The sequence below is a fragment of the Tachysurus vachellii genome, chromosome 5 (assembly GCF_030014155.1).
Source record: "Tachysurus vachellii isolate PV-2020 chromosome 5, HZAU_Pvac_v1, whole genome shotgun sequence".
NCBI classification, from domain to species: Eukaryota; Metazoa; Chordata; class Actinopteri; order Siluriformes; family Bagridae; genus Tachysurus; species Tachysurus vachellii.
In genome coordinates, this window is record NC_083464.1 from 16,227,539 (window position 1) to 16,255,504 (window position 27,966).

Here is a 27,966-nt window from a genome sequence, read left to right on the forward strand (position 1 = left end):
GTAAGCCATGGCAAACTTCTATTTCCTATGAATGGCACAAAAGACTTTCAGGAAGGCATGGCTCTGGAAATAAAAATAATGATTAGATCGCTGGACTTCAGTCACCAGATGGCTGTCATGTGTAACGAGCCGCCGGACGAGCGTCGCCATAGAGACGCGTCCCCGGAGTACTAGCGCGCTTCCGGACTACACTTCCCTTCAGCCACCGTTCTTCCTGATTGCCGCACCAGCTGTTTCTCATTCCCCATTCACATATATTCACGCCAGAACTGCTTACCTGTGCGAGGTCTCGACTTGTCTTTGTACAGTGATTCTGAGCGTTTCCCGTGTTCGATTCTTTGGTTTTCTGTTCTGTTTTTGCCTCTCGATATTTCTGATTGTTTGCCGCCTGCCCTGACCTTACTGCCTGTCCCTGATTCCGATTCTGCCTTCTGTCTCTGATTACTGTTTTGCCCGTTCTGATCTCTGCCTGTACGACCCTGCAAGTGCTTTCTATTAAAACACTTTCTGCTGCACATGGATCCACAGCCGTATGCCGCCTCCTCATTACAATGGCAGCAAAACAACACAACACAATTATTACATTAAACATGTTAAATATGAACAGTGATTTTATATACTCATTTCTTATTCTATTTTTTATGTAAAATAAATTAGATATTAGATTATAATATCACATGCAATGCATGTATATTTATTATATACTCTTTGTATCTTCTTAAAGTTCCTTTTCCACTAATTTCATTTATTTTCCACGACTTTCTTGTTCAAAGCAAAGTTCTGGCCAATGCAGTTTCTACATTAAATAGATAAAGTTAGTATTATAAACATAAGCAATGGAAATGAACAGTTTAATGGAAATGAACAGTGTATGAAGCTTCTTAAGAGTACTCTTAAATAGATGTTTAGGAGTTTTTAGAGGTATGGAAAGTTGCAAAATGTGGCAGTACTAAGAAAAACATGGCTTGCAGGCTACTGCCCCCCACTGCGATCAGAGGTAGAGGTCAGTTCCTATAATACAAAGCTGATCAAAACCTGGCCTCTAACAATAGGGCACAAGAGATATGGGAAAAACTCTGCCATTTTGGCCAAATCACAGCATCAGTTGTGGCTGGCACAGTCTGCACTGTCAGAATTATGCAGAATGACCCTGCAAGGTCTGCCCTGGTCTGTGGCCAGGTCCTAGAATGGAGAGCACAGGCTTTTAAATATAATACCCAGTACTGTAATACCTACTAGACTGGCTAGGACATGCAAATGCTCCAATGACCTCAAAAGGCCCACAGAAATGGCACATCTAGGGCTCTGACAAAAGCCCTGAGATGGGTTTTAAGTGTCAAGCTGCATTTTGTCATCTGGCTGCTTTGTTTATTTGATCTGATAGCTGTAATTCATGTTAAAGATTTATGTCTAAGATAAACTGCTACTCTTTGCTGAAGATATTTTTCAAATGAAGAAGACTTTTATTATTAGGAGTTCTTCTCAGAAGCTTTACATGTACTAAATTATGATAACTAAACATTAGGTGTATATATTTTAGTATTTACTGTTAAAATAGAAATGACAGTGTCTGCTGCACCAAGATAGCAATGAAAACTCATGTGGACACAAACCTTGGACCAGCTGAGAAAGGCACAAGTTTAGCCGTGTTTTCTGGCAGAAATCTCAGCGGATCAAACACCTGCAAAAACACAGAAAAATGTTACCAGTGAATGCTGAACATAAAGGCTAGAGCAGTTTCTAACATCCTTCTTGTAGGCAGATTCTGCAGAAGTCGGGCTCTGATTTTATACCTTTGGATTCTCCCAAACTGTAGGGTTGTGATGAACTCCATAAATACTGATTCCAATAACACAACCTATGGAAAAGATAAAACAACTAAATGTAATGGTAGTACTTTCTAAAGGAATATACCTTTATTACTGAACCATTCTCATGGTGCATATAACCAATATTAACTTGGTTAATCTTTCACCAGATTAGTGTTAATTTCATCAGACGAGACGAGACGAAATATGTTCGTCAACAACCTTTTTTTTCATGACAATGAAACGATGACAAGACTGCACCACTGTCCAAAAACGCTGACTAAGACTAAATTAACATGCATTATTGTTGACGAAAAAAGACGAGACGAAAATGTTTTGTATAAAATAAAAACTAAGATAAAATCTCTCTTCATTTTCGTCTACAATTGTCTCTGCTTTTTCATCAGCTGTTACGCCTTTAAAATATTCAGAACGAGTTCGCGGCTTCGCTGTTGCTCAAGTTACAGGTCCGTGAAGCGGATCCCGCTTATTATATTGCTACCTACCGAATAAATCAATAATTTGACACAAAATGATGATTTAAAAAGGAGTTTATTGATTTAAAAACGATTGTATTGCTTTCTCTAAAGAAAATAGTGCGCTCCGTCTCTACGGTTAGAATCCTGTGTGTCCATGGCAACGCTGTTTTTCATGGCAACGGTGTGTTATAGTTCGCAGCGGTCTGTTATCAAGAAATAAAATAGTGTGTGCGTAGAAAGAATTCGTCCACACGCCGCTCAAAATAAATAAATAAATAAATAAATAAAAACTCCTGAGCACAAGTCCACCCCTGGTCTAGGCAGGCTTTTTGTGTTAAATTATATTTCCTGTCGCTGCGCAGGCTCTTTTATTGTACATGACAGCTTATGTCCCGATGACCGGTCTTTGCATTACGATTAAAAGCATTATCAATAAAGTAAAAAATGTGATGTACAGTCAAGTTCGAGTGTATGCACTGTTTAAACGAGTTTTGACAAGTTTTATAGCCTTGATATTGTTTCTTATTCAAAAGTGGTGACAGAAAAAACTCAGCAGCCCCAACCTGAAACCTCTTCCCACGCCTCTGACACAATCACATTATAATCAAAATGAATAATTAGGCTTAAAAACAAATGTATATGTAAGGGAATCAAGTTTAAAAAATATAGCTGCAAGCAGCGATGACGGGCCTTCGCACATTTGTTCATCGCTATACGGTGCCTTCCAGAAAACAATGCACGGTGGGCAAGTGCATCAAGTGGGTAAATATCAGTGGACTATTTTATGTTGTTACTGACCCATTTGGGGACTGTAGGTAAATGAAACCCCACATTATAGAGAAATGGGGGCGCTAGTGAGCCACTTAAGAGACACACCTTTGTCTGACCTTTTTGTCCACACTTAACAGCCGACAAATGTGATGTATGTGTCAAATTTCAAGTTAATACAAGCACGCCAAAAGCCTTAAATATGCCTGAAATAAAAGTAAACTTTGACACGATGCCATGGCAACAGTGTTTGAGATATCAAAAATCCGTTCGCAATTTCGTATCTGCAATATCTCTGCGTCATGGTGGCCAAGTCTGGTCTCAATTGCATGAATCCCCTAGGAGGAGTATTTAAAAGTTTACCGCATGAAGCTGACAAAAAATCCACCTTTGTGACTGACACACTTCCTGGGGCCTGTTGGTGGCGCTATACCTGGGACTCACAATAAGCACATAGATGCGATCGGAATCCTTGGCCGAACATACACACCGCGTGTCATCACAATAAGACATTTTTTGCTTTAGATATTAGACACTTTCTGTTTCTCTGAATTCGCCATAACTTTGTCGCCTCGCCATGGCAGCACCGTTCGAGATATCAAAAATCCCTTAGCAATTTAGCAAGTGCAATGTCTCGGCATCATGTTCACCACGTTTGATGTCAATTGCATGAATTCCCTAGGAGGAGTATTTGAAAGTCCATTGCATGCAACTGTGAAAAAATCCACCTTTGTGACTGACACACTTCCTGGTGCCTGTTGGTGGCGCTATGTCCGAGATTCACAACAGGCACATCGATGCGATTGGAATCCTTGGCCGAACATAAACACCGCGTGTCTTCCCAATAAGACATTTTTTGCTTTAGATATTAGACACTTCCTGTTTCTCTGAATTCGCCATAACTTAGTCGCCTCGCCATGGCAGCACCGTTCGAGATATCAAAAATCCCTTCGCAATTTAGCAAGTGCAATGTCTCGGCATCATGTTCACCACTTTTGGTGTCAATCGCATGAATCCTCTAGGAGGAGTATTTAAAAGTTCATTGCATGCAACTGTGAAAAAATCCACCTTTGTGACTGACACACTTCCTGGGGCCTGTTGGTGGCGCTATACCCGGGACTCACAATAAGCACATCGATGCGATCGGAATCCTTGGCCGAACATACACACCGCGTGTCATCACAATAAGACATTTTTTGCTTTAGATATTAGACACTTTCTGTTTCTCTGAATTCGCCATAACTTTGTCGCCTCGCCATGGCAGCACCGTTCGAGATATCAAAAATCCCTTCGCAATTTAGCAAGTGCAATGTCTCGGTATCATGTTCACCACTTTTGGTGTCAATCGCATGAATTCCCTAGGAGGAGTATTTAAAAGTTCACCACATGCAACTGTTGTGACTGACACACTTCCTGGCGCCTGTTGGTGGCGCTATGTCCGAGATTCACAATAGGCACATCGATGCGATCGGAATCCTTGGCCGAACATACACACCGCGTGTCATCCCAATAAGACATTTTTTGCTTTAGATATTAGACACTTCCTGTTTCTCTGAATTCGCCATAATTTTGTCGCCTCGCCATGGCAGCACCGTTCGAGATATCAAAAATCCCTTCGCAATTTAGCAAGTGCAATGTCTTGGCATCATGTTCACAACGTTTGATGTCAATCGCATGAATTCCCTAGGAGGAGTATTTAAAAGTTCACCGCATGCACTTATAAAACAATCCAAAATGGCCGACTTCCTGTTGGGCGGAGCTCATAGTTTAGAGCGCGAAAGTTGTTCGGGTCGATGAGATCTATATGCGTACCAACTCTCGTACATGTGCGTACATAATTGCCCGATCTGTGCACCAATGTTTGTTTTTGCATTACAGGGGGCGCTACAGAGCCCCCCTGCCACGCCCGTATTCCAACCTTTGTCCAATCCTAGTGTCGCGCGACTCTGACGTGTGTGCCAAATTTCAAGAGTTTTCGAGCATGTTAAGGGACCCCAATTGGCCAATGTGTGGGAAAAAAAAAAAAAAAAAAAAAAAAAAAAAAAAAAAAAAAATAATACTCCCGAGGAAAAACAATAGGGCTTCGCACCATTCGGTGCTCAGGCCCTAATTACATGTAATATTGCTCCAAATATCATCAACACTGTAAAATGTAATTGCGGAGCTTACTAAAATGATTAAGTAAACTTAACTTATTTTATTAAGTTTGTTGACATTACTTAGTTTAACTAAGTAATTCCAACTTTTTCCCCACACAAAGTCCTTAAACTTAACTTGTTCATTTAGCTCAACTTAAAAGTTTAAGTATTGTGAATGCACCAGATATACAGTAGGTGGCGGTAATTCTCAAAAGGAGTGAGAGGCCATTAATTGGACGACGAAGAAGAAGAAGACTGCACATGCGTAATTACTTGGTTCAGACAGCAGGTTAATTAATTTGCACGTGGCTGAATAAGAGCATGAAGAGGTGAGTCTCATTTTTATAGTTTAACTGCTACATTTACATTACAAAATAACAATATACCAATCAAAGTTTATAAACAGTAGTATTTTGGTAATATATTGATATAAAATTGATGGATGACGTTGGATTGCTTTTAGCAATCTAATAATTGGTAATCATCTTGCTTTAAAGATAAACTTGTTTTAGGTCATAAAAAGTTAGAATGGATTAACAAAAACAAGTAAAATACAAGTAATTGTGTAAATGATTAGTTGAAGTTATAGTTTTAATTACTTGAGTAAAAGGAAAAGGTATGCAATGGAAAAGTAACAAGTTTAAAATTAGTGTTGATGTCATTTATATATATATATATATATGTGTGTGTGTGTGTATATATATATATATATATATATATATATATATATATATATATATATATATATATATATATATATATACACACACACACACACACATCTCTATCTTTTCTTCTTTCGGCTTTTCCCTTCAGGGGTCGCCACAGCGAATCATCTCTCTCCACCTAACCCTATCTTCTGCATCCTCAACACTTGCACCCACTAGCTTCAAATCCTCATTAATTACATCCATATACCTCCTCTTTGGCCTTCCTCTTTGCCTCCTGCCTGGCAGCTCCATGTCCAACATTCTCCTACCAATATACTCACTCTCCCTCCTCTGAACATGTCCAAACCATCTTAATCTCGCCTCCCTAACTTTGTCCCCCAAACGTCCAACATGGACTGTCCCTCTGATGTACTCGTTCCTAATCCTGTCCAATCTTGTCACACCCAAAGAGAACCTCAACATCTTCAGTTCGGCTACCTCTAGCTCTGACTCCTGTCTCTTCTTCAGTGACACTGTCTCTAAACCATACAGCACGGCCGGTCTCACCACTGTCCTGTACACCTTCCCCTTGATTCTTGCTGATATTTTCCTATCACACAGAACTCCTGACACCTTTCTCCACCCACTCCAACCTGCCTGCACTCGCTTCTTTACTTCTTTCCCACTCTCTCCATTACTCTGGACTGTTGACCCCAAGTACTTAAACTCCTGTACCTTCTTCACCTCTTCACCCTGTAACCTTACTGTTCCACTTCCCTCCCTTTCATTCACACACATGTACTCAGTCTTACTACGACTGACTTTCATTCGTCTTCTCTCCAGCGCAAACCTCCACCTCTCCAGGTTTTCCTCCACCTGCTCCCTGCTCTCACTGCAGATCACAATGTCATCTGCAAACATCATCGTCCAAGGAGACTCCTGTCTGACCTCCTCTGACAACTGGTCCATCACTATAGCAAACAGGAAGGGGCTCAGAGCCGATCCCTGATGCAGTCCCACCTCCACTGTGAACTCCTCTGTCTGACCTACAGCACACCTCACCACTGTCCTGACCGAATTCTTACTGACAACTCGCATGGTTAGATTTGGCAATGTTTTATGCTGGATGCCCTTCCTGACGCAACCCTCTCTATTTATCCGGGCTTGGGACCGGCACAGAAGTCACTGGACTGTGACCCCCATGGCTAGATTAATAATGATCCTTCCGCAGGTATATATATAAGACGAACTAAATTGGCGCACGAATCACTAATTTGTTACCTCACGTGCCTTCAGACCTTATACTGAACAAATTAATGATTCGTGTGCCATTGTAGATCGTCTTCCTCTGTTGTGTTTTCAAAGTTATCGGCAAAGAATCGATTCAAACGAATCGACCCGAAAAACTATTAATTTAATGCCTTAAAATGCAAAAGAATGTTAAATAAGAGAAGTGTTGCAAGGAAAACAATATTTTATGCAAGTTTTTAAAGTGGATTCTAAAAATGTTTTTACAAATTGCTTGTTACCATTAATCCATATACTTTGTAAACTGTATGTTAATTTGTTTTTTTTTGTTTTTTTGCAGAAATGTATTTTTTTTTTTTAAGAGTGCAGTGGAAGTGCAAGTTCTGTGTTTATTTCTGTGAAGAGAGCTCCGCTTTTGAAGCATTATCGGATTAAACATGGAAGCTACACAAGAACCATTCAAATTCCTTGTCTTCACACAGACTGTGTTCTTTTAAATCATTCAATGCTCTAAAAGTGCATTTAACAAGAAATCACTCTGAAAATGCAAAACAAACAAGTGGATCAGAACCACCACCGTTGATTATTTCATTGTCCTCTCTGTGAATTTAAAGAACCCTGCACAGAATCCTTGTTTTTCTGCCATTTGCGTCAACATCTGAAAAATAATGAAATGGTAAAGTGCCTATACAAAGACTGCAATTTTGAAAGCAGAATTTATTCCACATTTAATGCTCATAAAAGTAAGCAACACCAGTTTGCCACTCAGAGGAACTTCAAGCCCAACATTTCAGTGGAGTTGAAAATTGTTGCTGCCGATTTACAGCAAGATGTTACACAAAGTACATCTTGCTATGATTCAGTTGATTCTACAGAGTTTGACCAGGATGAATATGAAGGTGACCCAAATCAAAGTCTGGATGATTTACAGAGACAACTTAAGCATAATTTAGGATTGATTTTCCTTAAGATGCGAACCATTTTGCATATATCTGATGCAGCAGTACAAGAAGTAATACAACAAATTACTCAGATTTTTCTTCTGTCAAGGGCCCTTTTGAGTAATGGCATTCAGCAGATTTTAAACAAACATGAAATCACTTATAGTGATAATGTTTTGAAAGACATTGTGAAAGTTATCACAGAGAATAATCTGATCTTAAAAATGACTGAGTCTGGTGAGCCTCTATCTACCATCAGTAAAAGAGCATCATACTTTGAGAGAGAATTTCCAATAGTTATGCCAATAGAATACAAACTCGACAAAGAATCACAGTCTTTTGCTTATGTGCTAGTCTTGAACGTGTTACAGCTGCTTTTAAACAGATCAGAGGTCCTTGATAAAGTTCTTGCTCCCGATGGCAGTGCATGTGGAATTAGCTCTTAGAGAGATGGCACTAACTACTCTGAGAATCCTTTTCTGATGGCAGAACAATTTAGGATTTTACTTACCCTCTACACTGATGAATTTGAGATTGCCAATCCTCTTGGCACTTCAAAAAAGAAACACAAGATGTTCAGTGTTTACTGGGTCCTTGCCAATCTTCCCTCTAAGTATCGGTCTTCTCTTCATGCAATTCAGTTGGCAATCTTATGCAAAGCTAGTGCAGTGAAACAGTATGGATATGAAAAAGTTCTACAACCTCTTGTTCAAGACCTGAAAACATTAGAGAAACATGGCATCTTCATAGAGCGGTTAGGAGAATGTGTATTGGGAACTGTTCTGTGTGTCTGCTGATAACCTTGGTGCCCATTCCCTGGCAGGATTCCAAGAGTTTCATTGTGGAACACCCCTGTCGCTTCTGTATGGTGAAGAGTGAAATCCAACAAAGACAGGAGCATTTGAATCCAGGACCAAGCTAAATCACGACAGGCAAGTTGAAGTTTTAAAAGATCAGAGTTTGGTTAAACAGTATCGTGTGAAAGGTAGTTGTGTCTTCAGAGAGCTAGACTATTTTCACACTGTCAGCGGCTTTCCACCTGACCTGATGCATGATCTCTTAGAGGGTGTCATACCCGTTGAAATGGCAGTGTGTCTTAATGATTTGATCAACAAAAAGTACATTACTCTTGACTACTTAAACAGAAAAATCAAGCAGTGTCCATACAAATTCATGGACAAGACTGATCAGCCTCAAACTATTCCAGTTGCCTTTGCCTCTAGAGGCACAATTGGTGGTAATGGGCATGAAAATTGGGCACTTCTAAGACTTCTTCCCCTCATGATTGGATTTGATATCCCAGAGAACGATCCATCATGGGAGATTTTAATGCTTTTGAAAGACATTTTGGAACTGGTGACGTCCTTCAGATTCACTGTGGAAACTATTGATTTCCTTGCGGATAAAATTTCAGAGCACAGAGGTTTGCTTTTAACAGCATTTCCTCATTTTGCATTGCGTCCCAAACACCATTACATTGAACATTACCCACAACTTATACGAATGTATGGGCCTTTAAGAGATGTCTGGACAATGCGTTTTGAAGGCAAACATAAGTTCTTCAAGCAAATCATTCGTGACACAAAGAATTTCAAAAATGTCCCTCAAACTCTGGCAGTCCGGCATCAAAGAATGATGGCGTACCACATGGATTCATTTTCTTTTTTCAAACCTTCTGTTCAGAAAAAGTTGCAGTTACACCGATTTCATCTTTTCCTGAGAATGTTCAGAATGTTCTTCAGAACAACATTGGTGCTCAAAGCACTGTCCTTGTTACATCCTCAGTATGCAGTACTGTCCAGATGTAGTCGTTTCTGTTGGCTCCTGTTCAGGTCTTCCTGATTTCAGGCAAATTGTTAAAATTGTAGTCATCAACACAGAAGTTTTGTTTGTGTGCAAAGAGCAGACAGCGTGGTACACCGAGCATCTGCGTTCCTATGAATTGTCCAGCCATATACCACTTATGTCAGTCATTAAGCTGTCTGATTTGAATGACTTGTTTCCACTGCCAACCTACAAAATACAGGGCAGGATATTTGTTAGAATTAAACATTTCATCTTGTGCTGAATATTGTCTTGGGTCTAATACTGAAAGTTGTGGAACGTGTCAATCATTTTTCTCAAATTATTTTTAGGTCCACATGACAATGGAGATGAGAACTGTTTTAAGAGTTATTGTGACTGACCATGACATTCGGAAGGTCACGCTTCCTAGCAAACCACAAACCCTGGACTCCCTGATTGAACAGCTTGGGCAGCATCTTGATCTTCCATACACGTTCTCTCTTCAGTATCAAGACGCTTATTTTAACAAAGCTCTTGTTAACCTTACTGACATTGCAGATTTACCTGAAAAGCTGACTTTGAAGGTAATCTCTCTTGTGACATCACCTACACCAAGCCAGGCCGACACCGACATTATTTCTGTTACCTCTCAAGAAGAGTCACCTCTTACATGCCAGGATCCATGGCCAGAAACATTTGAAATTCCCAGCTTTTCCGTGGATGTGGAATATAGACTGTGCCAGGGAAACCTCTTGTTTATGAGAGATAAGACATACTTGAAAGTTCCCAGGGACATGAAACATGAAGTGCTTGAAAAGCTTGCTGAGGCTATGTACAAATTTAAAGCATATCCCCGTGAAGTAGATTTCAATGATGTTGCATCGGCACTTGTCAAAAAACATCCATGCCTTTTTGAACCAGGCTCCTCCACTGGATGGAACGGGTGGGAAAAACAGTATAAAGTTTAAAATGGGTAATTACAGGAGCAAACTACGGAGAGCTGGATGCACCGATGTTCTTGTTAATTCAATGAAAAGAGGGAGCCAAGATTCTCCAAGAAATGTCAAGAAACCCAAACGATTCGAGATCAATTTTCTACCCAATATGCCTTCTGGTGAAAGTGAAAGCAGCATGGAATCAAAACGATTAGAAATTGTGGAGGAGATGAAGAAATGACACCCGAGTTCTACACTGATAGCACAGTACATGGACACAACCTTTTCGCTAAGAAGAAAAGAGTTGGTTGAAAAGGAGCCTTCAGTAAAAGAGATTTTAGAAAGATGGCTAGCACTCTTCAGGGAAAGTCGGGTAATTAAGACACATTTTATCTAGGGCATGTAAAAATGTTAAGTCTAAATGTGCGGTTTCTTTGGTTCTCCTCTTTTTGCAGATTATTGCAGAGTTCAACCGGATTACAAGTAAAAACCTCAAGCAAGAATTCTTCTCAGCCTTAGATACACATACTTCTCGGTTTCTGGAAGTTTTCGAATCAAAGAAAGGCACAGCTGGAAAAAAGCTCTCGGAGTATCTAATGCAAATGAAGTCTTATTTTTTTATTTTTTATTTTTTTTATTTTTTTATTTTTTATAAACAATAGTGTAAGTCCATTTGTCAACTTTAAAGTGATCTGTTTTCACTGTTGATCTTGATGTTTTATGTATTATTTGTTAGAACATCACAGATGTCACTGCTCGACGGACAACAGTTCTCCGTGGTCTTGCTGTCCTTCTTGGGGAAGACACTACAGACTTATTCAAAACATGCTTTGTAAGTATTCTTCTAATTTAATATCTGTAAAAAGTTCTACAAGAAAGATGTCCCAATTTTTGTGTCAGCATTGTGTTTATTTAAGAGATCTTTTATATAAAGTACATAGAAGAAATAAAATGCAAGTAAAATGTATACTTTAGTTTTTCATAACATTTGACCAAATAAATCTTAAATTGTGCGTGAAACTATTTTCAAACTATAAAAATCTCATAGAATAGTGTCTTAAATTTTTCCAATTCAATTTCAATCCAACTACTCAGTGCAAAGAGGTCTCTATATATAGCCATTCCTTACCTATGTCCCGTTAGTTTTAGCAGCATCCCTTCTCCACCCTATCGCCTCACTCTCTGCTGGTATATACGGTGTTAGCAGTAATAACAAAAACAAACACTTTTCGACAACCAATAATTAGCGGTAAATAATAACTTAAACATTAAAAGGATAGGGAAAGGATCTCATTTTTTTACAAACCTGTATAAATTTTTGTTCTGATGAACATGAAGGAAGATATTTTAAGGAATGTTTGAAATCAAACCGATCATGGGATGGATGTAACTGTTTTACTAAAAATACATTGCTATTAAATGTTTCAATGATGCTTTTGCTGAAAATGTCCAAATTATCACTGACAATTCTCACTGAAGCCCTGTTACAAATTTAAATGTTACTTCAAGAACTAGTAACAGCACCTTAAGCAGTTTACATTTTTAAAAGGAACATGCACTTCTTTGCATTTGCAAGAATGTATTTTAATATTGCTTTTCTTTCTTTAGGACTGTGATATTGTTGCACCTCAAGTATCAATAGGAATTCTCACTGTGGTGCCAGAGGACAGCCTGATGTCTCCACAAGGTTTTCCATTGGAGGTCACTGATACAGCAATAATCTTGGAGGGTGTTATAGCAATGGATGGACTTGAGAATGTTCCACATGCCATGTGTCTTGTTTTTGGGCTGATCTATGCTTTAAACATGGAGTAGCCTTCACAGCTTAAAAACACTTGAGTTCATTCACAGGGTTTTTCTTTCCCTAGGGCACAAATCTCTCAAACCAAAACTGCAATCACTAAAAAACTTACTGTTTTAATGTGCTTTTGTGTTTCTGATGGCAGAAACAAGACCATGTTACTGTAGGTCTGTTGCATTTTTTTTATTTTTTGAGTTTTAATCAGTCACCTACCAACCTGGATACAAAACCAAAACTGATTCAACTAAAAGCTTTGTAGTCAAGAATTTGTCCAATATGTTTTTAATATTAGAAAAGACTGTCTTAGGTCTATTGTTGCACCTTGGGTGTTTTATCCAGATTGATGGGTGACTGATTAAAAATCTCAGTACCCGCAACTTAAAAAATGTTTTAATGTTTTTGTTTCTGATGGCAGTAAAAGTCCATGTTATTGTAGGTCTGATGTTGCACCTTGGGTGTTTATTCCAGGTTGATGGGTGACTGATTAAAAAAAATCTGTTTTATTTAAAATGTTTAGTGTTTGCAGAAACAAGGATTTGTTACTGTACGTCCGTTGCTTTTTTTTTTTTTTTTTTTTTTTCTTTGTGTCATCCATTAACTTGGGTACTGTATAAATCCTAGAAAAGCAAAATTGAAGTTGGTCAACTGTAATTTTGGTCAAGATTTCTTCTTTGTGTTTCTGATGGCAGAAACAAGACCGTGTTGCAGTAGGTGTGTTAAATTTCTTGGCAGTTTTAATCAGATACCTACCAACCTGGATGCAAAACCAAAACTTTTAGTCAAGATGTGTTAGTAATAACAAACATTTAGTCTTGTTTCTATTGTTGCGTTTTGAGTGTTGTATCCAGGTTGATGGGTAACTGATTTAAAACAAATTCCTATGCCCACAACTAAAAGAAAAAAAAAACATCTGTTGTTTTAATCAGATTTGAGCTGATGGCTGTAACATGACTGTTGTTGTAGGTCTGTTGTTACACTTTGGATGTGTCATTCTGGATACAAATCCTAGAAAAAGCAAAAAATGCTGTAATTCTGCCGTAATTTGAGTTTTATTTAGTAAACTGTCAGCCTGGATACAAAAACCAAAACTGCAGTAACAACTTGTTTTTTCTGTTTTTCATACGTTTGTAACGGCAGAAACAAGACTGTAGGGTCTGTATTTGCATTTTGGGTGTTGTATCCAGGTTGATGGGTGACAAATCGGTATACCCACAACAAAAATGTGTTTTAATCATTTGTGTTTGTAGTAACACAAATGTTTCATTGTAGGGTTGAATTATTATAATAAAATGATTGTTTTGACAACATAGTAAATTTTTTGCTTTACTCGTTTTTGTTAGTTTACCTGACTTAAAAATGTGAGGCAATCGGTTACCTTATATTTATTAGTAAAGTGAACACTAATAATAAGTTACCTCAACTAATGCTTTTTAGGCACCAGTACTTAATTGTACTTGGCAATTAAGTTTAGTCTACAAATACTATTTAGTTTTGTCAACTATAAATGAATACTATACTTAATAAACGTTTAGTTTACAAATACTATTTAGTCTTACCAACTCAAAAGTAATATATTACTTATAAATTTAAGGCAATCGGTTTCCTCACTTTTTTAAGTTAACTCAACTTATGTTTTACAGTGAATAATGGGGTGTGCAATACCATGTATAACTTGCATTAAGTTGGTAATATGTTATTTTCATGGTATTTATTTCCACTATAACACTTGTGTTCCTGATATTATTGCATTTAATGAGGCCTCGTTGTATTTATTCTTACAATAGATTCCAGATGTGGTCAAGCTACAATTTTTTGACTAAAACTAGACTAAAATGACGGGACTTTTAGTCGACTAAAACTTGACTAACAAAAAAAGATATGTGAATGACTAAATATGACTAAAACTAACAAGGACATTTGGCACAAGACTAAGACTAAATTAAAAATAGGTGACGAAATTAACACTACACAGATTACCTCTTACATCAATTACATACAAGTTATATAGGAGGAATTGATTTGTGTGATATTTTATTGATTTGGACAAAGATCAATCAGGTGACAATTACGATAAAATTGATGGCTAAATTTCAGCTGAACTATATTATATAAATTAAAAATTATAAAAATTAAAAAGCTATATTAAGTATAAAAATCTATCATTAAAAAAAGCTTCATTTTAAATGCATTTTGTGAGTAAAGAAAAGAATCACACTTTTTCAAAATAATCACATTTTGTTGCTTTGCAACCTGAAATGGACACATTTTTTGTTTTATCCAGCTGTATTTACTCAGTGCTTATAACATATACCTTATAACATCCAAATGAAAGATTAAAACATTAAAAAAAAACAGAATTAGTGAGTTGGAGGATCAAACCTTCTCCTACAAAAGACTGGTAAATAGACTCAATCAGGTGTAGCTAAGCCTTTCTTCCACCTGTGATCAACTGTAGTCATTTCGGTCCATAGTAGTGCAACTAAAGCAAACAATCAACTATGGGTGGCAAGGCACTGTCAAAAGATCTCCAGAATAAATTTGTGGACAGGCTCAGATCAGAAGATGGATACAAAAATTTCAAATCCTTTATCAATCCCAAGAAGCACAGTGAAGTCTATTATTAAGCAGTGGAATGTGTCTTTTACACCTGGGACCCTCCCTGGATCTGTATGGCCCACCAAACTGGATGGAAAAGCGAAGTGGAAACTCTTCAGAGATGCTACCAAGAGGCTGAAAGCAACTTTGATGCAGCTGTAAAAAAATATGATCATTGTGTGCATGCAACAAAAATATAAAAATTTCTATGTAAATAGAAATGTAAATGTGTATTTGTGTAAATGTAAATGTGCAAAATGTAAACATTATTTACTGACTAGTGTCATCCAAATGAGGATGGGTTTCCTTCTGGGTATGGTTCTTCTCAAGGTTTCTTTCTCATATTATTTTAGGGAATTTTTCCTTGCCACCATCGCCTCCGGCTTGCTCTTAAATTTAATGTAAAAAAAAAAAATTCTGTTTCTGTAGTTCTGCAAAGCTGCATTGAGATAATGTGAATTGTTAAATGTGCTATACAGATAAATTTAATTGAAAATCAATGACAAGCCAAAAGTAGTCACTAGATGGAAGCAGGACCATATTAGACAATGCATTATATTTACTGTATGATAACGTTCCTTCCTGCTGAAATGTCGAAACATTTTTTGAGTTATTCTAGTACATTTTGCTTTTGCTTTTATCAAAACAGTATCTAGATCTATATCAAGATCTTATAGTAACTTTTCTCCTGATTTTGATGTGCTGCATAAAACAAAATGTTGCATTTTTACATCCATGTATTAAAAATTTAAATACAAACACTGAAAATTCAGAAGTGCATTCAAAAGGAATTTCGAAACAATGATTTTTTTCAATCTTCTTTATTACATTAAACAGAAGTCATCAGAATCATTAATATTGCCTAAAATTACTGCACGTTAATAATATATGTATAATAAGGTATTTACATCAACTTCTATTAAATTTACGAATTTGTTCTATACAAATAGATTTAAAAATATTAGAATATTTCTTATGTACTATTTATATCTTCTCTAAGTTAATTTTCCACTAATATTGCTAGATTTTCTGAATACTTAATGACTTCATGAACATAATATTAAGAACAGATATAAAGAAAGTTTCAATTATATAATCAAATTCATAGATTTTAAATAAAATGAGTATATCTTCTCACTTTTCACTTAAATTACAAGGTCTCCTTTTGTATACATTATGCAGTAATTATTATCAGTATGCTTGCTTTCCTAAATTGTAGCAATGAAAATCCTGAGATAATATTATTAGAGTATAGCTTATAGCTACTTGCAAACTCATTTAATCTATTGAAATGTGTAAAGAGATGCCACATCATGAAGAGATGTGAAGAGAAAACCTACCTGCAGGAACAGTTCTTCCATCAAAAAAAGTAATAGTTTTGCTCAACTTTCGTCCCACTCCGGGAACAGGAGGATACATGCGCAGGGATTCCTTAATGCACATTGTGGTGTATGGTATTTTACTGAGGTCCTCCCTAAAATACACACCGTTGATTAGAGACACCCAGATGAAAAAGATTAAAAGAAACAAGAAAAAGAATCAGTGCTAAAAGAAGACTTGATGAACTAATAAGTTCAATAAGAGGTCACTGATCCAGACTAATATGAAAAGATAATCTATACACATTGCAATACTATGCATTATAGCTTAGTCTATATATAGTCTAATATAGCCCCTGTCTCCTCTCTGCACCTCTGCTGATGTTCAGGATTGCAGGCCATGCTGTAGAAGATCCATGAGATGCCACTGGCAGTAGTGTCGTGTCCCGCAAACATAAAAGTGTTCACCTCTGCTCGGATGGCTTCATCTGACAAGCCCTGATGCTGCTCATCCTACACATGCAGAAGAAAACAGTAAAACTCTCTCTCCCACACAATAATAATAATAATGATGATAATAATAATAATAATAATAATAATAATAATAATAATAATAGATCTTAATCCCCTTCTTTTTTTATTGTTTGCAGACAGAGCTCCAAACAAAAACAGTTGTAAGAAGATCTGATGCATGGATTATGTTCTTGAAGCCAACGGAACCCAAGCACCACATGCAACTCAGGAGCCCAGCTCATGTAGAAGGTCAATTATTCAGTGTTGTGGACTAACTAAAGAATGATGGGTGGCATTTTGTTTGGTTATGGGTTTTGAGCCTAATGCTTGAGTGGGTCTATCTGCTAGCCTAGTTCATTCAAGTCTCATGACATGTTCATCATTTAAGTCCTCAGAAACACCCTACAAATATGCAGCTAGGTGCTATATCCCCAGGTAAGATATAGAGTAAGAGTTGCAGATTTGGGAAACCCAGAGCCTTGGTCCAACTGTAAAGCACTGAGGCATGGCAGGAAACATAACACAAAGTTGCCCTGCTCAGCTACATTCCCTGCATTCAATGTAGACAAATGACTTTTGTAGAACATATTATGGCTTATTCATCAATGATGATAAAAGAGAAACCAGAAGGTAGTGGTGATGACATACAAGGGCACATAGAAGGATATCCAGAAAGTCTATATCTTTTTTAAATATCTCTTCTCCTGGGCATCATCCTGTCCTTCTTATTATTTAAAAATTCTCTTCTCTGTTTTATGATGTCCGCTGTAAGGTTACAAAACCAGATATTAATAGGTTACATTAATAGCGGTCTTCAGCAGTCTGAACAATTGCATTCACATATACCTGTATGGGTATATGCTTTTCTGTATCTGTAGCCATGTGGACTCATGTGAAAGATGATATTATTGTGATATGGAATGACGCGAAATCGTATGCTAACCAGGTTGCACAGTTCATACACTGCCTTTATGTATGGGTTGGACCTGTTGAAATGAGAGTGGTGTGATTATTAATACTTGACATATATTCATATTAATGAAGCTGCAGATCCATCGGAAGCTGCAGATGAACTCGACTCATCCATTTCTCCGACCTCATTGCCGCAAATGGATGAGGAGGTGGTACAGTAGCTGTGTCCTGGAGAGCTAAAGTGGTTTTCTTTTGTCCTTTTGGAACAAGAAATCTGTACATGTTGTATTTTATTAGGCTATATATAGTGTGTTAATCAAGTTCACTAACAGTTCTAATAAAGTTACTGTGACTGTCGTTTATTGCTTTATAAGCACGTCCGTTTACCTCAAAGGTTGCGTGAATGTGAATGAATGAGCTAAGTCTGTCTGTCTGTCTAGGAGGGGAAAAAAGAGGGTTGGGCAGAAATTAGAAAATAACGTATCTCGTGCTGAATTGAATATCGCACCAATTTTGTGATTGGCTGTTATGTGGTGTGGGGCCAGGGTGGGCCAAGCCTCTGATTGGGTGGGCCAGGCCCACTCTGGCCCCCCGTGGAGCCGGGCCTGTTCTGGTACAACATTACCTATCCAAGGGAGGAGAAATCTATACACAAAATCATCCTTTGGATCTGTGAAACAAGAACACAAAACAGAAGGTATCTGTGAACATGATGTTTAGACAATAATTTAACAAATCATATGAGCTATAGTTTGATTTATAGAAAAACAACATGCTCACCTAGTGTTGCCAGTATGGGCTTGACATAGGATGGATGATGGACAAGCAGAAATAAACTATCTGGGCTAAACTGTATTGAGAATGCAAATGGATATTGTTCTCCCCATTTGAGAAACTTCTCTAAATCTGTTCCGTCTTCCTTGAACTGCAAAACAACACGGTCAATCTTAAACAAATATCTATAATAAGAATTTATTCGTACAGAGTCAAGAATTTGAGAAGTCAAGAAGAGTTTAAGGTAAAGTATCTTCTTAATCTTAATAAAAATGATTCCTTAAGGGTCTTTGGATGAACTTTGTGGACTGAATGCAAACAGACAAACAAGGACAGTAAATTGTGCCAGATTCATAAAGAAAAAGAAGAAGAAATTACGCAATGCAATTCACACTATATAGATTATTTATAAAACTGTAGTATGGCATGTTTAAAGGCGGGCTGCACAATGTTTGAAAGCCAATGTTGACATTTGAAATAACCAAAACAAACACGCCCCTAACCCAAATGGGTGTCACCCCTGTTTTGATAGCTCTGCACCACACATACATACGCAACCCAGGCAATTATTATGACGGAACCTGCTGGGGCAGCTGGCTGAGGGATATTTTTATCAATATATGAACTCAATGAGTAATACATTATTTATAGTGGTTTATTTTGCATTGTGTAAGCCAAACGTTTTAGCCGGAGAACAAAACTTCATACCTCTGTAACGTGTCCGAGAAGCCAGTGACCAGGAGGCCCAGGAAACTGATCCAAGGCACGAATCCACCGCTTTCTCTTAGTCGACCATTTAATCAGTACCACTGAAATATAGATTATGCACACGACTAGGAATACCTGATGTAAGCGAAATGCTTCGAAGTTAAACGGTGTTAGTTTCGAGAAATAGTCATAGAGCTCCATATTTAGCCAACCAACACCCTGCTGTTTGTGTTAATGCGCGCGCGGGCGCGCACACACACAAACTTGAATCCCCAACTCTGGAGGTGTAAGGCAAATCAAGCCACCATTGAACCACAGAGCCATGCTGAGACAAAAAATATAATATACACTTGCCAGAACTGAAAAGCAATTACAAGAAAACTATAAATCTTGTACTACTGAAGAAATGTTTTCCAGTTTCCCAACCAACTGTCCATGGCTTGCGTGATTTTATTTACATTTTCATTCGTGTTATTTACTAACAGTTCATTTGTTGCTTCCCTTGTTTAAAATGCACTGCACTTATGTACTTGTGAAATATAACCTGGCAATTGCAAAAAAACAAACAAACAAAAAAAAAATATATAAATGAGAAGACAACTTAAGCATACAACTTAGTTACATTTTAAGTGCAAACCAGAATTTACACACATGTATTTATGTACATATGCTTAGTTTCTATATGTGAACATTGTTGAACAACTTTCTTGTTATGAATGTCAGCACCTGGAGGCCATGTGAGATGATGTCATTGCCTGTATTAATCATCATTCAAGTACACCCGTGGGCATCTGTAGCAGTGTTGGCAGTTAGATACATTATTGTTAGATTGGTGACTTTTTAGAACCTTCATCTATTTTAATTTTAAATAAAAATGTGAACGATTGGCCTATTATGCCTAAGACATTTTTAATTGGAGCTTCAAAGCATGTGTTGAGAAGGTATACCTTTAAGGGAAACTTAGCTTGTGTCAATTTTCTGTAGTGACATTATTAAGGGCATTAGGTGTGGCTTTAACAAAGTACTCAGTTTTGGCTGGATTTTTCTTTATAAGTGTTATGCTTCAAGTATGAATTAGTTTTAAAGGTTCAAAGGCATTGAAATTTAATCTATTCTGGCATAGATAAAACAGACCCAATGCAGGATAGCTAAAAATAAACAGGATTTATTAAATAAAAAACACAAAACAAGGACGCAGGCGATACCAGACATGACATAGGACGGGGATTCCACGCCGCCATGAGGAACAGGTGTGCAGAGGCAGGGAGAAATAGACGAGGGCAGGGCAGACATGTGAACACAGAACATAAACAAAAGCACGTGGCCAAAGTCGAGGCCGGATCCTGACAGTATATATGGAGATCTTTCACCTACTTGCCATGAGGCAGGGGGCACAATGCTAGGTGGAATCCCTATACCAAACCCTACACCAGAGATGGACTTGGCCCAAGAGCCTCCTCTAACATCTCTAACACTCAACATCACTCAGCGATTTTATATCATTTTTATTGATCTTTCTCTTTTTTATGAAAATGAATTATTAGAACCTTAGTAATATTACTTACTATTTGTATGATGAGGTTTTTACATACACTTTATATATGGAAATAAATTTATAAATCAATTTCACAAATTTAAAATGCATGTACATTTATTATGTACTCTTTGTATCTTAAAGTTCATTTTCCACTAATTTGATCTTGAGGTGTATACCATTGAGAGATCTGAGCACTAGTCGAGGGATCATCTTAGGAGTATGGTCTGGATCTTTGATGAGAACATACTTCCTCAGTGTCATAGCCACGACCACTTTCAGCTCATTCAAAGCAAAGTTCTGGCCAATGCAGTTTCTACATCGAATAGATAAAGATAAGATCATAAACATAATCAATGGAAATAAACAGTTTATTGATCTGGGCAAGTATATATGAAGCTGCTTAAGAGTACTTTTTTTAGATTTAAGTGTTTAGGAGTTTTTTAAAGGTATGTAAAAAGTTGCAAAATGTGGCAGTACTAAGAAAGACATGACATGCACAGGCAATTATGTGATCATTTTCTAGTTCCTACTGCAAAATGTAGAGGTCAGTTCCTATACTACAGAGCTAATCAAGACATGGCCTCTAACAATAGGGCACAAGAGATATGGAAACTCTCTGTCAGTTTGACAAAATCACAGCATAGTTTGTGGCTGGCACAGTCTGCACTTTCAGAATTATGCAGAATGACCCTGCAAGGTCTGCCCTTGTCTGTGGCCAGGTCCAAGAGAGGAGAGCACAGTCATTTAAATATAACACCCAGAATAATATCACAGACTGGCTAAGTAGCCCTACTAGACTGGCTAGGACCAAGCCAATGCTCCAGTAACCTAAGAAAACCAGAAATCTAGGGCTCTGACAAAAGCCTGAGCCTCCTTGTGAGATGGGCTTTAAGTGATGATTTATGTCCACGATAAACTGCTACTCTTTGTAAAGATGTTTTTCAAATGAAGAAGACTTTTATTATTAGGAGTTCTTTTCAGAAGCTTTACATGTACTAAATTATGATAACTAAACATTAGGTGTATACATTTTAGTATTTTCTGTTTTAATAGAAATGACAGTGTCTGCTGCACCAAGATAGTAATGAAAACTCATGTGGACACAAACCTTGGTCCAGCTGAGAAAGGCACAAAGGCATGGGGTGATCTCTTAGCCATATTTTCTGGCAGAAATCTCAGCGGATCAAACACCTGCAAAAACAAAGAAAAAATGTTACCAGTGAATGCTGAACATAAAGGCTAGAGCAGTTTCTAACATCCTTCTTGTAGGCAGATTCTGCAGAAATCGGGCTCTGATTTTATACCTTTGGATTCTCCCAAACTGTAGGGTTGTGATGAACTCCATAAATACTGATTCCAATAGCACAACCTATGGAAAAAGCAACTAAAAGTCATGTGACAGCAAATACTTTCTAAAGGAATATACCTTTATGACTAAACCATTCTTGTGGTGCATATAACCAATAAAAACTTGGTTGATCTTTCACCAGATTACCATCAATCATATAGGAGGACTGTATTTAAGTGTGATATAATTTTATTAACTTGGACAAAGATCAATCAGGTGACAATTACGATAAAAATTGTAAAATTGGCTAAATTTCAACTGAAGGACTATATTATATAAATTTAAAACTATAAAAATGGAAAAGCTATATTAAGTATAAAAAAATAAAAACATCAAAAGTGTTTCACTTTAAATGCATTTATTCTCTTTTCTAGAAGCTATGTACAGTGAGTAAAGAAAAGAATCACACCCATTCAAAATAATCACATTTTGTTAGCTATGCAACCTTTTTGTTTCATAGCAACTTAGAACATCCAAGTCAAAGATATAACAGCAACATTTCAGAAAAAAAATTAAAAAACAGAATCAGTGAGTTGGACATTGGACAATTAACCAATTTTTATTTTATACTGCTGTACTGTATGTAACCTATAACAACCAAGTGAACAATACGAGAGCAACAGGTCAGAAAAAATCAAAAATCAAAATCAGAATCACTAAGTTGTATAAAGGATCACCACAATGTGTCAGTATTTTGCTGAACCAAAAACCCTCCTATCAAAACCCTCCTAAAAAGACTGTTAAACTCAATCAGGTGTAGCTAAGCATTGTCTAAATGGCACATCAAGCCATTTGTCTTCAACCTGTGATCAACTGAACTCAACTCATTGTGATTAGCTCAGCATAAAAAGAGCTACTCCTTTAGAATTTTAGTCCATAGTAGTGTAACTGAAGAACACAATCAACTATGGGTGGTAAGGCACTGTCAGATCTCCAGGATAAAGTTGTGGACAGAAACACGTGAGGCGATGGAAAAAAAAAAATCAAAGGCTTTATCAATCCCTAAGCACAGTCTATTATCAAGAAGTTTAAGGTTGAGACAACTGAGACCCTCCATCGATCAGGACGGCCCACCAAACTGGATGGAAAAGCGAGGAGGAAACTGGCCAGAGAGGCTGCCAAGAGGCCAAAAGCAACTCTGAAGCAGCTGTAAAAATTTATGACAAAGAGAGTCGTTGTGTGCATGCGACAAAAATATTTTAAAAAATATCAAAAATTCTCCACAAATATGGCGAGAATTGTATGGGAGGGTTGCAAGAAAAAAGCCAATCCTCAAAAAGGGCCACATGTGGTCACAACATACAACTTTAGTTACATACAACTGGGCTTTTCCAAAATGCACCTTGAAAATTCTGTGGCTAAGTGGAAAAGGGTGTTATGGTCAGATGAAAACTATTTTGCCTCCACACCAAATGTTTGGCAAAAAGAAAATACAGCTCACCATCCAAATAACACCATTCCTACTGTAAAGCATAGTGATGTTAATATTCTGTTGTTGGGATGTTTCTCTGCAGCAGGGACTGGAGCATTGTCAAGATAGAAGTTAAAATGGATTGGGAAAATATTGTCAAATTCTTGAGGAAAACCTGCTGTCCTCGGTGGGAAAGTTGTCAATGGAAATAAACAGAAGATTCACCTTTCAACGTGACAATGACCCAAAGCACACAGCAGCATTGACTACACAGTGGATAAATCTCCTTGCATGGACTCATCAGAAATCTGTGGAATGACCTGAAGACTGCAGTCCACCCAAAGGTCACCATCATGTTTAATTGAAGTTGAGCAGTTGTGCAAAGAAGTCTAAATGTGCAAAGTCGGTAGAGTCTCTCGCTATCCCAAAAGACTAAAGGCTCTAATTAAAGCAAAAGGTGGTTCAGCAAAATACTGACACATTGTGGTGATCCTTTATACAACTTAGTGATTCTGATTTTTATTTTTGATTTTTTCTGACCTGTTGCTCTCGTATTGTTCACTTGGTTGTTATAAGTTACATACAGTACAGCAGTATAAAATAAAAATTGGTTAATTCTTCATTTCAGTCTGCAAAGCAACAAAATATTACTTTAATGGGATTATTTTCCATACCCACTGTATTATCAATATATTTGCTTTCCTAAATTGAGAGAGTGGAGAAATTACAAGCCTGAAGTAATATCACTTTATTTGACTCTAGATTATAGCCACCTGCAAACGTATTCCAGCCAAAATGTCTATAAGGCTACAGTTCCATATTTCTACAGTTACTTTAGCTTTAAGAGACCATATTATCAAGAGAGACAATTTACCTGCAGGAACAGTTCTTCCATCAAAAAAAGTAATAGGTTTGCTCAACTTTCGTCCAATTTCTGGAACAGGAGGATACATGCGCAGAGATTCCTTAATGCACATTGTGGTGTATGGTATTTTACTGAGGTCCTCCCTAAAATCCACACAATCAGTTAGAGATATAAATAAACATCTAGAAGAAAACAACTGAAAAGAATCAGTGTACTAAATGTGGACTTTTGGGGATTGATGAGTTCTGTAAGAGGTAACTGATCCAGACTACTATAAACAGATAATACATGAATATATGCATTTAGCGTAGAACAATCCCCTGTGTAATATAGATTATTATCAGTAAAAAAATGATAACTGTGCCATTCAATATTGTCCTTTCCCATCAGCACTTGCTGAATCTCCTCTCTGCACTTCTGCTGATGTTCAGGATTGCAGGCCATGCTGTAGAAGATCCATGAGATGCCACTGGCAGTAGTGTCGTGTCCCTCAAACATAAAAGTGTCCACCTCGGCTCGGAGGGCTTCATCTGACAAGCCCTGATGCTGCTCATCCTACACATGTTAAAAAAAACTTGTTCACATGCTCCCAGATAATAATAACAATAACAACAACAACAATAATAATTATTATTATTATTGTTGTTGTTGTTATTATTACTACTACTTCACTTTTTTCACAAAAAAGCACACAATTCTTTACACATGAAAAAATAGCTACTTATTAGCTACATGAATAAAATGACCTAACCAAATAATAAAAGGAATATCGAAAGTATACTCTATAGTCTATATAACCTCAAAAAAGTATGATTTTGTATATAATGCAGTCTTTTACTTAATAGATGTAATTTGGTCAATAAAAGGAAGCCATTTAGGCCAAAGAAACTGTTTAAGAATAGCAAATAATAACTTTGACTTCAACTGCATGTAAAGACTAGCCCAGTGTTATTCCTGGGAGCATGTCTGTCATGCTGTGTGTGTGTGTACCACACTGCAGCACTATCAGCCTAGATATAAAATATTATTCGGTTTACCAATACTGTCGTTTGCCCAGCAACAACACTGGGTTCATCCACGGCCCAGTGCTTCAAAGTAAGTAGCCTTGCATTAATTGTAACCACATAATATTTGCAGTACACATTATGGCTTATTCATCAGTGATGATAAAAGAGAAACCAGAAGTTAGTGGTCATGACATACGCGAGCACAGAGAAGGATATCCAGAAAGTCTAAATATCTCTTCTCCAGGGCATCATCCTTGTTCTTCTTATTGTTGTTTAAAATTTCTCTTCTCTGTCTTATGACTTCCGCTGTAAGGTTAAAAGGTCAAATATTAATAGGTTACATAGATAGAGGCCTCCAACAGTCTGAACAATTGCAATCACATATACCTGTATGAGTGTGTGCAATTTTGCATGCTCTTCTGTATCTGTAGCCATGTGGACTCATGTGAAAGATGATATTATTGTGATATGGAAAGACACGAAATCGTAGGTTCACCAGGTTGCACAGTTCATACACTGCCTTTATGTATGGGTTGGACCTGCTGAAAGAAGAGTGGTGTGATTATTACTACTTGACATATATTCATATTAATTAGGTTCAGCCATGTTTCCTGTATTTAACCCACCTCTCTGTCTGACAGTTGCTTTGGCAGCTAAATGCACACTTCATTATGCTGTCCAATGTCATCAGACTAACATGCTGAAAAAGTTCAAAGGTCTGTTCTGTTCTTGCATACACTTCCCACTTGTCCTTTTGGAAAGAGTGATGATTAAAAAACACACTGGTTGCACAAATCAAGCAGGTTTTACATTTTTGTAACAAACTAAATCGTAGCTTACATATCTAAGATAAACTCACCAACATAACATTGGCTGAATCTGCCATTAGTTTCACATAAGGCTTCAAGATATCATAATGGAAGCCTGGTGTGAGGAGTCGTCTGTGACGAAACCATTTCTGTCCAGCAGTAACAAGTAAACCTTCTCCTGAAGAGAAAGAATAGCTGTCAGAAATACAGATACCACTTTTTGTAACTGCTTAGTTATAATATTATGACTGTGTTCATATGATAAAGTTGAACTGGCACAAAAAATGTGAGGCACAGCTGATTGTACCAGAGCTCTGTGAAAATAGTGATAATAAAATGGTTAAAATGAGTAAAAATACTCCAACACGTATAAAGATTACTGTGTGAAATTAAATGGAATTTGAAACACTGAAGCTAATGAGAACATTATATAATTACAATTACTAAAATAATATAATGTCTGCATTTTTTTTACAGTGAATTTCATCAGACATGTCTATTCTGTGAAAAGAGTGTACTTTAAATTTCTCTTATACAACATTACCTATCCAAGGGATGAGAAATCTATATCCAAAATCATCCTTTGGTCCTGTGGGACAAAAATGCACAACAGAAGATCTCTGTGAACATGATGACAATCAAGTATCTAATTTAACAAATCATATCAGCTATAGGTTTAGTTGTATACAAATGACACATATACCTGTTGTTGCTAGAATGGGCTTGATATAAGATGGATGATGGACAAACAGAAAGATAATATCTGGGCTAAACTGCATTGGGAACGCGTAGGGATATTGTTCTCCCCATTTGGGTATCTTGTCTAAATCTGTTCCATCTTGGTTAAACTGCAAAACAACATGATCAATCTTAAACAAGTATTGATAGTGAGAAATCTGAAGTACAAAGTTTACTTAGAAACCTAGTAGTTGGATTTGTCACCCTGAACTTCTGGCCAAGTGAAGTAGGTAAGGGGTTAAGTTCTGTAACACTAGGATTTACTGAGATTCAGACCTGACTACTCAACTGTGCAGGATATATAAACATCTAGAGATGTAAGATTATTTCTCTGACATTATTGATCAAAATAATACTAAAGTTGCCTCGTTTTAAAATAAAACTAAACACAATGCTGAAAATTGTGAAACGTTCCTTTATTATCTTCCAAATTTTTACATTTAAAAAAAAATTAATATAATATTTGGTGTGATGTTTTTTACACACTATGCTGGAATTAGAACCAGGAAGTTTCGTCATCATTATGTCCCTCTGTCCCCTGGGAGAACTGCCATTTAATCTTTCCGCCGAAGCGAAACATTTTAGTTTGAATGTAAAAGTTTTACACTCCTAGTTTTATTCTCCTACCTGTGTAACGTGCCCGAGTAGCCAGTGACCAGGAGGTCCAGGAAACTGCTCTAAATCACGCATCCACCGTTTTCTCTTAATCGACCATTTAATCAGAACCGCTGAAATGTAGATAATGCACACGACTGCGAAGACATGAGACAAGCGAAACACTTCCAAGTTAAACGTTGCTAGTTTCGAGAAATAGTCATAGAGCTCCATGTTTAGCCAACCAGTACTGTGCTGTCAAGGTGAAACACACACACACACA

At 37.2% G+C, this 27,966-nt stretch overlaps 2 protein-coding genes across 3 annotated transcripts; both read right to left on the bottom strand.

Moving 5' to 3' along the window:
* Window positions 1-1,640: 1,640 nt before the first annotated feature.
* Window positions 1,641-27,963, bottom strand: LOC132845770 (cytochrome P450 4B1-like). Of its 2 annotated transcripts, none has more exons than XM_060870023.1 (13): window positions 27,717-27,963; window positions 27,055-27,199; window positions 26,896-26,940; window positions 26,402-26,529; window positions 26,169-26,293; window positions 25,930-26,081; window positions 25,739-25,848; window positions 24,900-25,090; window positions 24,545-24,678; window positions 22,216-22,280; window positions 22,020-22,102; window positions 21,057-21,224; window positions 1,641-1,681 (listed from the first exon to the last, which is right to left on the bottom strand). In XM_060870023.1, exons 1-13 carry the CDS (start codon window positions 27,915-27,917, stop codon window positions 1,666-1,668), a joined length of 1,563 nt encoding a protein of 520 aa, XP_060726006.1. In that variant the 5' UTR covers window positions 27,918-27,963; the 3' UTR covers window positions 1,641-1,665. The 2 variants fall into 2 exon arrangements, with proteins under 2 accessions (XP_060726006.1, XP_060726005.1); XM_060870022.1 differs by having other exon boundaries at window positions 25,930-26,084.
* LOC132845771 (cytochrome P450 4B1-like) lies at window positions 17,029-19,575 on the bottom strand. Its single transcript, XM_060870024.1, has 3 exons — window positions 19,375-19,575; window positions 18,673-18,817; window positions 17,029-18,562 (listed from the first exon to the last, which is right to left on the bottom strand). Exons 1-3 carry the CDS (start codon window positions 19,573-19,575, stop codon window positions 18,276-18,278), a joined length of 633 nt encoding a protein of 210 aa, XP_060726007.1. The 3' UTR covers window positions 17,029-18,275.
* Window positions 27,964-27,966: the final 3 nt, after the last annotated feature.